The sequence below is a fragment of the Prunus persica genome, chromosome G7 (assembly GCF_000346465.2).
Source record: "Prunus persica cultivar Lovell chromosome G7, Prunus_persica_NCBIv2, whole genome shotgun sequence".
Taxonomy (NCBI): Eukaryota; Viridiplantae; Streptophyta; class Magnoliopsida; order Rosales; family Rosaceae; genus Prunus; species Prunus persica.
The window spans coordinates 15749043-15763642 of record NC_034015.1 but is presented as its reverse complement, the minus strand read 5'-3'; the positions used below and the strand labels follow the sequence as shown (position 1 = coordinate 15763642).

Below are 14600 nucleotides of genomic sequence, written 5' to 3'. Positions count from 1 at the left end.
TCATCTAATAGTTTACCATGGCCAACAACAAATTCAATCGGCCGAAATTTGTCAAAACTGATCACTGTCATCACCCACCATGTAAAAGTTTCCTTTAGAAGTTAGCTTCCCCAATTACCTACCTCCCCAAAAATGGTTTCTTTAATAAAATCATTTGTCGTCAAACAGTGAACCACCATTGACCATTTTGTATGTATTCTTTTTATTAGATATTCATAAATGATTTTCCTTATGATATGGGATATGCTATTTGCAGGTTAGGTGACCTCTTCTTCTTTTTTCTTTTTTCTTTTTTATCCAAGGACAAATGGACCCTAGAGCTTTACTCAGAACATGCGTAATGGTACATGATTTTATTCAATGTATATATCTGTACACTACGTATATCAGATTCCTTCTTCTTTGCCAATTCTGTAGGGGGAAACTTATTGTCCATTTCTTGGTGGACAACGCGAAAAAACAACAGAGCAAAATCAATGAGTTTTCCTTTTCACAAGAACTAAATTATACCATGTAATTGTATTGTACAAGAGCACATTGTGAGTAATGGGAACCCTTCCAATCTAATTCTGCTTTTGGTTTACAATGTCAAGAAGATTCAAATCTCTACATGAATCCTTTCTAGCAAAAGACAAAAAAAAAAAAAACAAAGGAAAACAGGACTCTACAAGAACTCAGAAGGTGAAAGAGGTGAATACAGAGGTTAACAAATTCATCCACCTGCATTGATGAGCTTTTTCAGGAAGAACAAAAAAATGCAAACAACACAGGACATCAGTAATTAAGGCCATTCCATCCTTCTGGCATGGAAATCATCTGCTCGGGCGCTCAGACAGTGGTAACAAATAAATTTCGACATCAAATAGAAAACTCTTTCTCAATTTTGAACATACTCGTTCACGGATGTTACTGACTTTGTCTCAGACTCTTCATCAACAGTTGACAGCCCACCCTCTCTGATAAAGGTTGGATCAAGAAAATTCGCCATAAAAGCCCATAACTTGTAAACATCCTCAAAGTTGGTTAGAAAACCCAAGGAAGCTGTTACAACCTCAACCCTTACAAAACCACCTTTTCTATCATTTCTTCCATTTTCCATTGGACTGCACAGGGTTGTATCTTGAAGATTCAAAGCCCCATGTTGCTGTCTTGGGGTATCTAGGATTCGTATGTGATTGAGGAAACCAATGCCAAGAGAGATACCTTCTTTTTCAGCCAGCTTCTGAACAACTTCAGGATTGATTAACCCTCTATTTCGGTCTCTCACATTGAAAGCTACAGCTGCACCTCGCTCATATTTTATTTTTGGACCATAGATGTGAACCAGATTCGTTCTGCTGTCTCCATCTGAACCAGGCAACCTCAATTGCAGTAACGAGGTCACAAGCCAATTGATCAAAAATCGCAATCGGGAAGTGGTTTTATTGAGACCTAACGTATTAACATGATCAAGATGTCGGCATATTATTTCAGGTTCCCTCCTGTCCCAGTCTTGCCCATCACCATATTCCCCATCACTAAAGTAATCTTCATCCTCAATACTAGTCACAGAAATTTCTCCTGTCTCAACATTATGGCTCACATTATCTTTTCCATTGTCATCCGTGCTAAAGGACACCCTTCTTCCCCGATTTGGTTCCTCATTCTCTTCTAAACCAAAAAATCTACCGTTGCCATATTTACTCCCCTCCCTTCTCCCTAACAACCTAAATTCACCTTCAGTTTCTCTTCTTATGGCGCAACCTCTTATCTCTCTGCAATTTTCAGCGGTTGATCCATTTTCTAGGTTCTGATGCTGAGAAGTGGAAGTTGAATTCTTGAGACAAATCCCATTTGTGGCAGAATTCAACATTGACCCATTAGACAAGTGTTTGATAGCTCCACATTCTTCCTGGATCTCTCCATTATGATGGTCAGAACCCATTTGACCATTTCGTAAAGTGGGGGCTGCTTCTGAAAATTGTTCTTCATTGACCTCCTTGACACAATCCAGCTCCTGAGAAATTGATTGGACAGCAGCATCAAATGAAACTACATGAGAGTCATCGTGTAGCCTTGAGTTTACCTTTTTGTCATCAAATATGGGGCTGCCATATATCCTAGAAGTAGGTTTTGGGGAAATTTGCTTATGATTCTTCCTGCCAAACCAAAATGGAGGCAAAGGAGAGGCAATCTTCTGCTTGCTAATCTGGCCAGCCTGGTCAGAACCCAATGGGCTCTGACCCAGATCAATCCAAAATGAGTTGTCTGATGACTCATCTTCACTGAAAACTGGACTCTTCATCACCTCCCCAATTGAGACACTCTCAGCTTCTTCAAATAAGGTGCTGGTTGCATCTCTGTCAGAGCTATCTTGATCCATCTCAGTTTCAAACACATCCCTTACCTGAGAAGATGTGTATGCTCCAGAGAAGGCAGGCATCTGCTTTCCCTGGCGAGGTTCAGAGGTTAACTCACCATTTCCAACTACTTCATCATCTTCAATTCCAGCCAATTTGTCAAGACCATCTGCAGAATCACTCAAATACAAGGGGAACTCGGGGGTAATCTTCACCATCCCAGACCCAGTAGACCCAGACTGATTTTGAAGGCATCCTATAACTGATTTTTTAATCAGAAGGCACCCAAATCCAGTTGGATCATAACCAAAAACCTTGTAAAATGATGTGACAATAAAATCAGGCCTGAACAGGGACAATCCAAGTGAATCCATGTCCTTGGGACCCAATGACCCAGCATCAAGTAAGACATGCCAATTGTTCTGCTGAGCCAGTGCCATCCATTGGTAGGAATACTTGGCCCCGGTTACTCTAGACTGAACCGGAAACACAAAAAGACCAGTCGCAGAATCCTTCTTCCTCCTCTTCTTGATCGACATTTGCTTTCTCAAATCAGTGGAGCAGAGTTTCAGGGTTGGCCACTTAAACCAGGCACTGTATACCTTTGCCCCTTTCTCTCTGGCACTCTGAGCCATCCAATTCACAGACTGGCTCTCATAATCAAACATGGTCAACAGTTTTTTGTTTGTATGAAAAGGGTATGATTCAGCCAACAATTTAAAAGCAGACCCTCTACTCACGGTAAAAACAAGACCATACTCATTCTCAGGAATGTTCAAATAATCCATTATCCTAGCTTTTATATCATGCTCCACAGTGCCTTTCTCAGCACCACCATAAAGAACATGGTTACTCAAATTTGCAGTTATCTCAGACAAGCTAAACGTAGAAGACTCCCAATAGTGTAGAGTTTGAAGGTATGAAAAAAGACCAAATCCACAGTAGTCAAGGCATACCTTTGGAGACAGATGTGAGTACTCATCCAACCTCAGCTGATCGATCCTCTCCGAAGACTGGTACTTTGGGTACATAGTGAGGAACTTAGAGAAAGCTTCATGGAGGTCAGGGATGGTGTCTTCAGACTCGAAGATGCGCTCAGCAGCAAGAGCAGTGGCGCAGAGGAATTCTCGCTGGGCATGGAGCCTAGCAAGCGATCTGGACCGGCCAAGGCCCTCGTCTTGGTTGGAAATGGACTCAGACTCCATGTCTTGGGATTTAAGGAGTGACCCATCTTCTGAAGCTTCCTCAAGAGCTTCTCTGAGCTTGTTCTCTTGAAGTTTCCGGAGAATTGATGTCGTCTTCTTAATGTCAAGATTTGAATCTGAGCCATCTTTCTTTTTGCTGCTCTTCTTGTCCTTGAGCAGAGCAGCACACTGAGATATGGACTTCCATAATGAAAAATGCATGAAAGCTTCTGTGTAGTAACCCAATGTTACAGAAAACCCAGAAGAGAAAATTGGCTCGGAGCAAAAGAACTCGAGGGGTTTAGCTTTAGCCCATCAAAGAGGGATGCACAAGCAGGTCCACCTCCAAATCCTAACTCCTCTTAGGCAAGAACAGATTTTGGCCAGATCAATGAAACCCAACTCTGGATTTCTTTAAAATTGAAGTATTTGTCACAAAGGAAGCAACTTTACCCAAGTATAAAAACCCCTATCAAAGAAACCGGTGACTGAATGAAGCAATTTCCAGGTCAAAACCAACCCACAACTTCACTCAAAAGAAACCCCCATCACCAAACGTCAACTGTCACTGCAGCACATTTAATAGCGAAGCAAAGCAAACCCACCACAACAATTTCTCATTTGCTCATATTCTGGAGTGGTAAGGCAAATCCAAAACATACCAGTGTTGATTTGACAACCCCACTATCTCTCTGTCTATCTTTGACCCATGTATAATTCTTTTCTCTCTCTACAATCTTCCATACCAATCCCTTGTTAACAAACAGAGAGAAAAGACATTGACTTTCTCAAGCCCATCGTAAAATGATGTTGTTTATTGATTTGTTTTCCAATTTTTAATCAGTCCATAATAATCAGGTTGGTTTTTGCTCTGCTGGTGGTGGGACCCCGGGAAGCCAATTTCCTCTTATGGTCAATGGTAAAAAGTCAAATAATAAGCTGGCTTTTGTGCAAAAGCTGATTTCTGTTCAACTGGGCAGCTAGAATGGATTTGCATTGGTCAAAGTTTCAAACTTGATAGTCCTAAGAGCACTTCCACCAATTGACTCTTGCCATGGCAAGATTAGCCCTAGGGCAGGCACTATTCACGTGAATAGTGGCTGCCCTAGCCCCCTCCAGTAAAATGTGTTTCCAGCAGTTGGGGCTTGCCATGGCAATTACTATTCATTTTTTTGTTTTTTTCACAATTTTGTTTACTTAAACAATTAATTTGGATAATATTTTCGGATAAGATTTTTGGGTTCCTACGTGTCAATACTATTCATATCGGATAAGATTTTCGGTTTCAAATTTTAGATAAATTTCAAATTTCAGATACATTTCAAAATTCAAATTTCAGATAAATTCAAAATGTCAAATTTCAGATACATTTCGGAATTCAAATTTCAGATAAATTTGAAATTTCATTTGAATTTCAAATTTCAGATAAGATTTTCACCCTCTAAGATTGCGCCGCGTGTCATATCTATCTGTGTACATTTTTCTATAAAATCAGATGTTCAGCTCATACCTCCCACACCAGTTCTTCTCTACATTTCCATTTGTCAAATTTTAGATTTCATTCTCCATTCTCAATGGCAGACATGGAAGAGGTTTTGGAGAGGCAAGAGCGAGAAACTAGAGAAAGAATGCGTAGACGAGCTGCAAGCAAAAGGGCGCAGAGAGAACTAGATGAGCAACTTGGCATAGCAGTTGCTTTGCTGGAGGAAGAAAAGCAGGCTCGCCGTGGTTCACGAGAAGGCCGTCGCCCAAATGTGGACAGACATAGACATTCCCGGGGTAAGAATCTTATGGAAGATTATTTTATCCCACAATCTCTGTACTCTGATGTTCATTTTCGAGGGAGATATAGAATGCAACCCCATTTGTTCAATAAAATCATGCATGATATTTGCAATTATGATGAATATTTTGTTCAAAAGAGAAATTGTGCTGGAAATTTGGGACTTCTTCCAGAGCAGAAATTCACAGCTGTGATACGAATGTTGGCGTATGGGTCATCTGCTGATCAGGTGGATGAGATTGCTCGGATGGGGAAGTCCACTATTTTGGAGAGCTTGGTGCGATTTTGTGATGCAGTGGAAACTCTGTACACCAGAGACTACCTCCGCAAACCTACGCCCAGGGACCTGCAAAGGCTTCTCCAAAAAGCTGAGTCTCGAGGATTCCCTGGCATGATTGGTAGTATTGACTGCATGCACTGGCAGTGGAAAAATTGTCCAACTGCTTGGCAAGGGGACTACGGAAATAGAAAAGGGCAGAAAAGTATCATCCTGGAAGCAGTTGCTGGTTTTGATACATGGGTTTGGCACGCCTTCTTCGGAGTTGCCGGATCTCAAAACGATTTGAATGTCCTAGGTCAATCCCCGGTGTTCAATGATGTTTTGAGAGGTGAAGCCCCAAATATCACATATGAAATTAACAATACCATCTACCAGACCGGGTATTATCTAGCTGATGGCATATACCCGAGGTGGACAACATTTGTGAAAACAATTCCACATCCCCGATCCCATAAGGAAAAATTTTTTGCTTGCTATCAAGAGGGGTACAGAAAAGATGTTGAGAGGTGCTTTGGTATCCTTCAAGCTCGGTGGGCTATTATCAGGGGCGCGGCACGTCTATTTGACGAGGAGGTGCTTAGGAGTATAATGATGACTTGTATCATCCTCCATAACATGATTGTGGAAGATGAATATGATTACGATGCTGATGACGTGTATGAACCAAATCTCATGGACACGGCCCTAACACGAATTTATGAAAAACCAGTGGGGCCAAATGGAGAAGCAGTGCAGCATGAACCGTTGGTTAGAGACGGTAGTTTCATGCCTCGTATGATTGATCGCTACACGGAGATGCAATCGTCATATATTCATGAACACCGTCAAGTTGACTTGATGGAGCATTTATGGGCGGTGAAAGGCAATGAAGGAAATGAAGGTGAATAAAGTGAAGTGAAGAAGTTGTTTTTATTTTATTATGTTTATGTTTTATGCTTTGGTTGTGGGTTGTTTATTTTTTATGCTTTGGTTGTGGGTTGTTTATGTTTTATGCTTTGGTTGTGGGTTGTTTATTTTTTATGCTTTGGTTGTGGTTTGTTTTTTATGTATGGAATGTTTTGAATAAAAAGGATTTTTGTTGAATATTTTCTTTACTGACTAAAAGAAAAGCAATACAACTAATAATAAAATAAAATACATGAATTAAACAAAACAAAAAATACAATGAAATGAAAGGTACATGAATTAAAGAAAACAAAAAATACAATGAAATCAAAGGTACATGAATTAAAGAAAACAAAAAATACAATGAAATCAAAGCCAAGTAAACTAAGACATGAAAGGCAAACAAACTAGTTTAATGGTTTCCATCATTTAACCAATCCGTGTTGCTAGGTCCATCGTCACGAAAAAGTCTTCGTCTCATAATATCCCTTCGTTCTAGCTTCCAATATTGTTTTGTTTCAGGGGACATATGGCTTGTATCCATGGCCATGGTTTCCCGATCTTTTTTTTCAATGTTTTGTTCGCGTACATACTCCCTTTCTTTGCGCACATACTCCCTTTCTTTTGCATATTCTACTTGAATAGCCATATCATGCTCTTGTTGTTTCAAGTCCATTTCAATTCTCATGGCTTGGTGCTTTGAAAGTTCCTCCAAAAATTGAGATGCATTCTTGCTAGAATTACTCCCTCTCTTCGCCTTCGCCGCCTTCCTCCCAATAGGTCTTGGCTCATTTTCAATTGGTGAGTCTAGATTCATCGGGGAATCCATAGGTGAATCCGATGCCGGAGTCTCACGAAGTGGAGTCTCGTTCAAGACTACCGTCGGACCGGTTGGAATAATTTGGAATCTCTTACAAGTCTTCACCACCTCCCAACAATGGGTATGGATGAAACTTTTTTTCCCTTGGCCAGTAGCACCAAACCACATTTGTGCTTGTATAATCTATAAAAAAAAATGAAATGGAAATGCAAGAGAATTTTTAAAATATTGGCAATGCAACATGTAAAAAAAAAACTAATGGAAATTAAAGAATTAATAAAAAAATGCAACATGTATTAAAAAAAAATAGAGACATATTAACAAAATATATAAATTGCAAGAAACATTTAAATAAAAATTAATATGACATAGAAATTAATAGAAGAAAAATGACAAATAATTTACCTCATTGCTAAGATTTTCTCCGCTTCGTTGGTTGTCAATTGCTTTTGCTAAAGCATTTCTCCATTTCCCCAACTCTTTATTAAGAACTTTCCACCTACTGGATAATGTCATTTCCGTACGTGTAGAACCAATTGCCCTTTCACAAAATGCTTGATGAATTTTTTTCCACATATGAAAAAATTTAATCTCATTGCCCATTACTGGACAATGACTAATTTGGACCCAAGCCTCACACAAGCTAACATCTTCCATCATGCTTCATGCCCCTCCATTTTCATTAGAAGAACCCATAATATGCTAGAAAAAAATTACAACTTGAAAGTGAAAAAATATTGAATAGAAAGTGAATAAATTTTGAGGAGAAAGTTAACAATAGTAGAAGGAGAAGAAAATATATGAGGATTTGGTGTTAAAAGTGAAGAGTATTGGTTGGTATTTATACACAAAAAATTCTGTAATTTTTGTGTATTTTTTTAAAAAAAATTCGATTTTTTTTCAATTTTTTTTGGCAGAAAAATTGGCTGCCGTTGGATTGAAGAAAAAATTCCAATCAGAGCGACCAGAGGCCGCCACGTGTCAAAGAGCCGTTGGCGGCACTGTAGCGCTGATGTGAAATTTTTTTTAACGTTGGCGCGTGCAATGCACGCGCCAACGGTAAAAAAAAATTCGAAATTTCTGGGCTGACGCCATGCTGGCGTCAGCTATTTTGTCCTGGACTTCGGGCGCGACTTCGGGCCGATTTCGCCTTCGGGCCTGCCCGTTTTGCTGGGGCCCACGCTCGCCCGGGCTGGACTTTTGCTGCTGGAATCGATTTTTTGCCCAAACCCCCCCCAGCCCGAGTGTTTCCAGCCCTGCTGGAAATGCTCTAACAGGAAAAACCCCTCCATCTTTTTTACTTCAATCTCAAATTGACCCCTTTGCTCTGCATACTTGCCTTTTCTTCTCTTCATATAGAGCTTTGTCTGGTTGGTTTGCTTACCACAGAGTACAAGTAGTTTGGATTATATATCTTCAGTGCACTGTGGCAGAGGAGTGTGATGGTTGCTTTCGGCCAGCAATCAATGCCCATACTTATTCCATGCTGCAGTTTTGACGGCATACAATGAAACATGGATCTTTTGGGTTTTAACTTTTAAGTATCTTTTTTATTTCTTATTAATTTGTTCTCTGTTGCATGGTTTTTAGCGGGTGCTTTGGTTGGATAGACTCTTCTAAATATAACTATGGTCAGGTTGGATTCAAAAGGATGTTCTTTACCCAGCCGAATTGATCTCTCTCTTCTAATATACTCTTTTTCATTTGGTTTTTGTTACTGTTTCACTGCGTCTCAAGTTTGAGTATGCTACTTCATTAGTTCCTCACAAGAGTAACAAGCAGCTTTTTTATGAGCCAATAAAATGAAAAACTTGGCAGGTGTGTTCATGATTTAAATTTTCAATTCTTCAGATTTGGAGTTGTGGGAAGCTGCACAATGACCCAAAAGTTCCAATACAGCTTGATTTAACAAGAGACTTTGTGGAGCAAAAACAGGGTAGCTCCAGTGCAAGGAGTTGGCATTGGACTTTCCATTTCTTGTAAGGGGAATACATTTAATGGTAGGTTTCATGTCACACCAACTACCAAGTACAAGTTTCCTCTAGCAGTTAGCTTCCTCCCAAAAGTGGTTTCTATATCAATAGTTAATTGAAGAGTCAAGCTGATAACTACCATTCTGTATTTTAGTTAGAATAGATTATTTGCCATATAATATGGGATATGTTTTTGCTACTTTTTAGGTGTCTTTTTTTGTTTCTTTGCTTGGATGATCAAATTGAGTTTGATTATCAGTATCAAGTTCTAAAAGGAAGCATGAAATGCAGTGACATTACCTACCAACTTCAAGAAAAGGGAGGCTCAAGCTTTTATCAGACAACAGAGAGTACACAAAAGCCAAAAGTGAAGTATGCTGATACATACGCTTTTATGATCACTGTAATTTCCAGGGAAACAAAACCCAACGGCTATGGCCCACTGATGATTATCACTACGAGAAAAAGAAGCCCCATACATCTAAAGCAGCCGCTATTTAGTTTCTTCTTCTACCTTTTCCACTCTGATGACAAAGCTTCACATTCAATTACTCAATGCATGCCCATATTTTGTTCCTATCAGATAAATGTTGCTTTGCCAATGTCCAATTCAACGGTGCCTTCTCTGATTTTGATTTTCCTTTATTTCCTCAAAATGTTAAAAGGGGTTAAACTAAAAGCCTTAGCTAAACACAGACATCAATTATGCTCTTAACTAAAATAACAGGTTTTGTGAGGAATAGAAGCTGTAAAACATAAGCTTTGAATTTCAAATGAGGAAGACAGAAGGAATTCACCTGCCTTAACAGAGCTCAAATTTGTTTTGACCAGAATACTCTTCCCATTGGCTCCCTCCCATTGTTAACATAGGGGGAAGTATTTATCATGCATGTTCTGGAGAACAATGCGAAAGAGAAAAAAGAGGGGCAAAATCTGAAATTTCTTACAAGAAATAAGCTACACCATGTATTTTGCAAGAGCAGAATGTGACTAATGGGACTAGTTACAATGCTAACTCTGCTTTTGCTTTACCATTTGCCAAGATGATACAAATTTCTAAACCAACTCTACAAGAACCCAAAAGTAATAAAATAAAATAAAACTAAAATGCAGAGCAATAACAAACATGAATCAACAAATTCATAGGCCTGCTTTGATGAGTTTTTCGAACAAGAGCAAAAGAATCCAACCATACAGGAAGTAAACCCTCCCTGTTCTTTTGGCTTGGAAACCATCTGCTTAGACGTTTCGAGAGACCACCAAATAATTTTCCACATCAAACAAAAAACAATTCTCTCAATTTGGAACAATATCATTGATAGATGTTTCAGATTTTGTCTCAGATTCTTCTTCAACAGTAGACAGTCCACCCTCTCTGATAAAGGATGGATTAAGAAAATTCGCCACAAACGCCCATAACTTGTAAACATCTTCAAAGTTGGTGAGAAAACCCAAAGAAGCTGTTACCACCTCAACCCTTACAAACCCGCCTTTTCTATCATTTCTTCCATTTTCCATTGGCCTGCACAGTGTTGTATCTTGAAGATTCAAAGCCCCATGTTGCTGTCTCGGGGTATCTAGGATTCGTATGTGATTGAGGAAACCAATGCCAAGAGAGATACCTTCTTTTTCAGCCAGCTTCTGAACAACTTCAGGATTGATTAACCCTCTATTTCGGTCTCTCACATTGAAAGCTACAGCTGCACCTCGTTCATATTTTATTTTTGGACCATAGATGTGAACCAGATTCGTTCTGCTGTCTCCATCTGAACCAGGCAACCTCAATTGCAGTAACGAGGTCACAAGCCAATTGATCAAAAATCGCAATCGGGAAGTGGTTTTATTGAGGCCCAACATATTTACATGATCAATATGCCGGCATATGATCTCAGCTTCCCTCCTGTCCCAGTCTTGTCCATCACCATATTCCCCATCACTGGTGTAATCTTCATCCTCCAGACTAGCTGCAGAAATTTCTCCTGTCTCAAGATTATGGCTTCCATGGTCTTTAGGGTCTTCTATGCTAAAGGACACCCTTCTTCCCCTGCTTGGTGCTTCATTCTCTTCCAAACCAAAAAACCTACCATTAGCAAATTTACTCCCCTCCCTTCTCCCTAACAACCTAAATTCACCTTCAGTTTCCCTTCTTATGGCACTCTCTCTTATCTCTGCACAACTTTGAGTGGTTGATCCATTCTCTAGGCTATGATGCTGAGACGTTGAAGTCAAATTCTTGGGACAAAACCCATTTACGGCAGAATTTAACACTGACCCAGTAGGTAAGGGTTTGCTGGTTCCACATTCTTCCTGGATCTCTCTGTGGTGATGATCAGAACCACTTTTACCATTTTGAGAAGTGGGGCCTGTTTCTGCAACTTGCTTTTCTTCAGGCACTTTCTTGACACAGTCCAACTCCATGGAAACCGATAAGACAGCAGCGTCAAATGATAGCACATGGGAGTCATCACGTGGCCCTGAGTTTACCTCTTTGTCATCATATATGGGACTGCCATATATCTTAGAAGTAGGTTTTGGGGAAAGTTGCTTATGGTTCTTCCTGCCAAGAAGCCAAAATGGAGGCAAAGGAGAGGCAATCTTCTGTTTGTTAATCTGGCCTGCATAGTCAGAACCCAATGGGCTCTGACCCAAATCGATCCAAATTGAATTATCTGATGACTCATCTTCGCTGAAGACGGGACTCTTCATCATGTCCCCTACTGAGACACTCTCTGCTTCTTCAAATATGGTGCTAGTTCCATCCCTGTCAGAGCTGTTATCTTGATCCATCTCAGTCTCAAACACATCCCTCACCTGAGCAGGAGTGTATGCTCCAGAGAAAGCAGGCATCCGTGATCCCTGGCGAGACTCGGAGGCTTTCTCACCATTTTCAGCTAGCTCGTCGTCTTCAAATCCAGTCAATTTGTCCAGACCATCTACAGAATCACTAAGATATAATGGGTATTCAGGGGTAATCTTCACCATTCCAGACCCAGTTGACCCAGACTGATTTTGAAGGCATCCGATTACTGATTTCTTAATCAGAAGGCAGCCAAATCCAGTTGGATCAAACCCAAAGACCCTGTAAAATGATGTGATGATAAAATCAGGCCTGAACAAGGATAGCCCGAGTGAATCCATGTCCTTAGGACCCAATGACCCAGCATCAAGTAAGACATGCCAATTGTTCTGCTGAGCCAGTGCCATCCATTGGTACGAATACTTGGCCCCAGTAACTCTAGACTGCACCGGAAACACAAACAGACCAGTTGCAGAATCCTTCTTCCTTTTCTTTTTGTTCGAAATTTGCTTTCTCAAATCAGTGGAGCAGAGTTTCAAGGTTGGCCACTTAAACCAGGCACTGTACACCTTTGCCCCTTTCTCTCTGGCACTCTGAGCCATCCAATTCACGGACTGGCTCTCATAATCAAACATGGTCAATAATTTTTTGTTTGTTTGAAAAGGGTATGATTCAGCCAACAGTTTAAATGCAGACCCTCTACTCACAGTAAAAACAAGACCATACTCATTCTCAGGAATGTTCAAATAATCCATAATCCTTGTCTTTATATCATGTTCCACAGTACCTTTCTCAGCACCACCATAAAGAGCATGATTATTCAAATTTGCAGTTATCTCAGACAAGCTAAATGTAGAAGACTCCCAATAGTGCAGTGTTTGAAGGTACGAAAAAAGACCAAATCCACAGTAGTCAAGGCATACCTTTGGAGATAAATGTGAGTACTCCTCCAACCTCAGCTGATCAATCTTCTCCGAAGACTGGTACTTTGGGTACATAGTGAGGAACTTAGTTAAAGCTTCATGGAGGTCAGGTATGGCGTCCTCTGACTCGAAAATGCGCTCAGCCGCCAGAGCAGTGGCTCGGAGGAATTCGCGCTGGGCATGGAGCCTAGCGAGGGATCTGGAGCGGCCAAGGCCCTCCTCCTGGTTGGCAAGGGACTCAGACTCCATGTCTTGGGATTTAATAAGTGATCCATCTTCTGATGCTTCCTCAAGAGCTTCCCTGAGCTTGTTTTCTTGAAGTTTTCGGAGAATTGATGTGGTTTTCTTGATGTCAAGATTTGAATCTGACCCATCTTTCTTTCTGCTGCTCTTCTTGTCTATAAGCAGAGCAGCACACTGATATATGGGCTTCCATAGTGAAAAATGCATGAAAGCTTGTGTAACTGAATTCAATCTGATTCAAAAACCCAGAAGGGAAATTAGCTCAGAGCAACAAAACACAAGGGTATTGGCTTTAGCCCATCAAACAGGGATACAGAAAAGCAGCCTCAAACCCTAGGTCCTCCTAGGCAAGAAAGAGATGATTTTGGCCAGATCAATGTAACCCAACTCTAGATTTCAATTGGGAGTCAAGAAGGAAGCAACTATTGCTTTTAAACAGAAATATTGTGAGAGGAAGGAAGCAGCTTTGCTTGCAGACAAGAACCGCTATCAAAGAAGCCGGTGACTCAGTGAAGCATACGAACAATTTTCAACCCAAATTTTCATTCAAAAGAAACCCCATTTCCAAAAAAACGTCAACAAAGAGAATTACTCTGGAAAAAGGGAAAATAAAAGACCCAGGAAAGAGAGAAAATCAAATCAAATGGGTCAAACCTAAAACCCAGATCTCAAAAATGCCAAAGGAACCCACTTTACAAAAGAAAGGAAATCCAAATTGAACAAATTTAAGAATTTCCTTCAAGAATCAAAAGTCTTTCACTGCAGCACAATTAATAGCAAATCAAACCCACCACACCACATGCTCATTTACTCAAATTCTAGTAAATCCAGAACATAGTGGTATTGATTTTCTCAGCCCCACTCACTCACTCTCTCTCTCTCTCTCTCTCACTCTCTCTCTCTCTATCTATCTTTCTCTCTCTCACTTTGACTCAATCTACAGTTGCTTTCTCTCTCTACAATCTTCCACGCCAATCGCTCCTAAACAAACAGATAGAAAGAACATTGACTTTCACAAACCAAACGTAAAATGATGTTATTTATTCATTTATTTATTTAAGTTTTCTTTCCAAATTTTTAATCAATCCATAATAATCAGGTTAGTTGGTTTTTCGCTGTGTTTTGGTGGTGGGACCCGCGGAAGCCACCATCCTTCCTTTCCATGGTCGCGCCTTAAAAGTCAAATAATCAGGTGGCTTTGTACAAAAGCCGATTTCTGTCCAACCAGGCAGGCAGCTCCATAATTCTTGTTTCAATCTCAAATTAAACTTTACTTTCAACAAGTTCTTAGTATTGAAATATATCTCCATAATTCCATTTCTGTTATTATTACAATTTCATAGGGAGATTTTGATCTTCCCTTCCCTTGCAAA

General features: G+C 40.1%; 2 protein-coding genes across 3 annotated transcripts; both read right to left on the bottom strand.

Moving 5' to 3' along the window:
- LOC18770263 lies at window positions 466–4422 on the bottom strand. 2 transcript variants are annotated; one of them, XM_020568716.1, is made up of 2 exons: window positions 3296–4361; window positions 466–2986 (listed from the first exon to the last, which is right to left on the bottom strand). In XM_020568716.1, exons 1-2 carry the CDS (start codon window positions 3743–3745, stop codon window positions 878–880), a joined length of 2559 nt encoding a protein of 852 aa, XP_020424305.1. In that variant the 5' UTR covers window positions 3746–4361; the 3' UTR covers window positions 466–877. The 2 variants fall into 2 exon arrangements, with proteins under 2 accessions (XP_020424305.1, XP_007203231.1); XM_007203169.2 differs by having other exon boundaries at window positions 466–4422.
- On the bottom strand, window positions 10177–14251 carry LOC18770532. Its single transcript, XM_007203168.2, has one exon. It carries the CDS (start codon window positions 13432–13434, stop codon window positions 10561–10563), a length of 2874 nt encoding a protein of 957 aa, XP_007203230.1. The 5' UTR covers window positions 13435–14251; the 3' UTR covers window positions 10177–10560.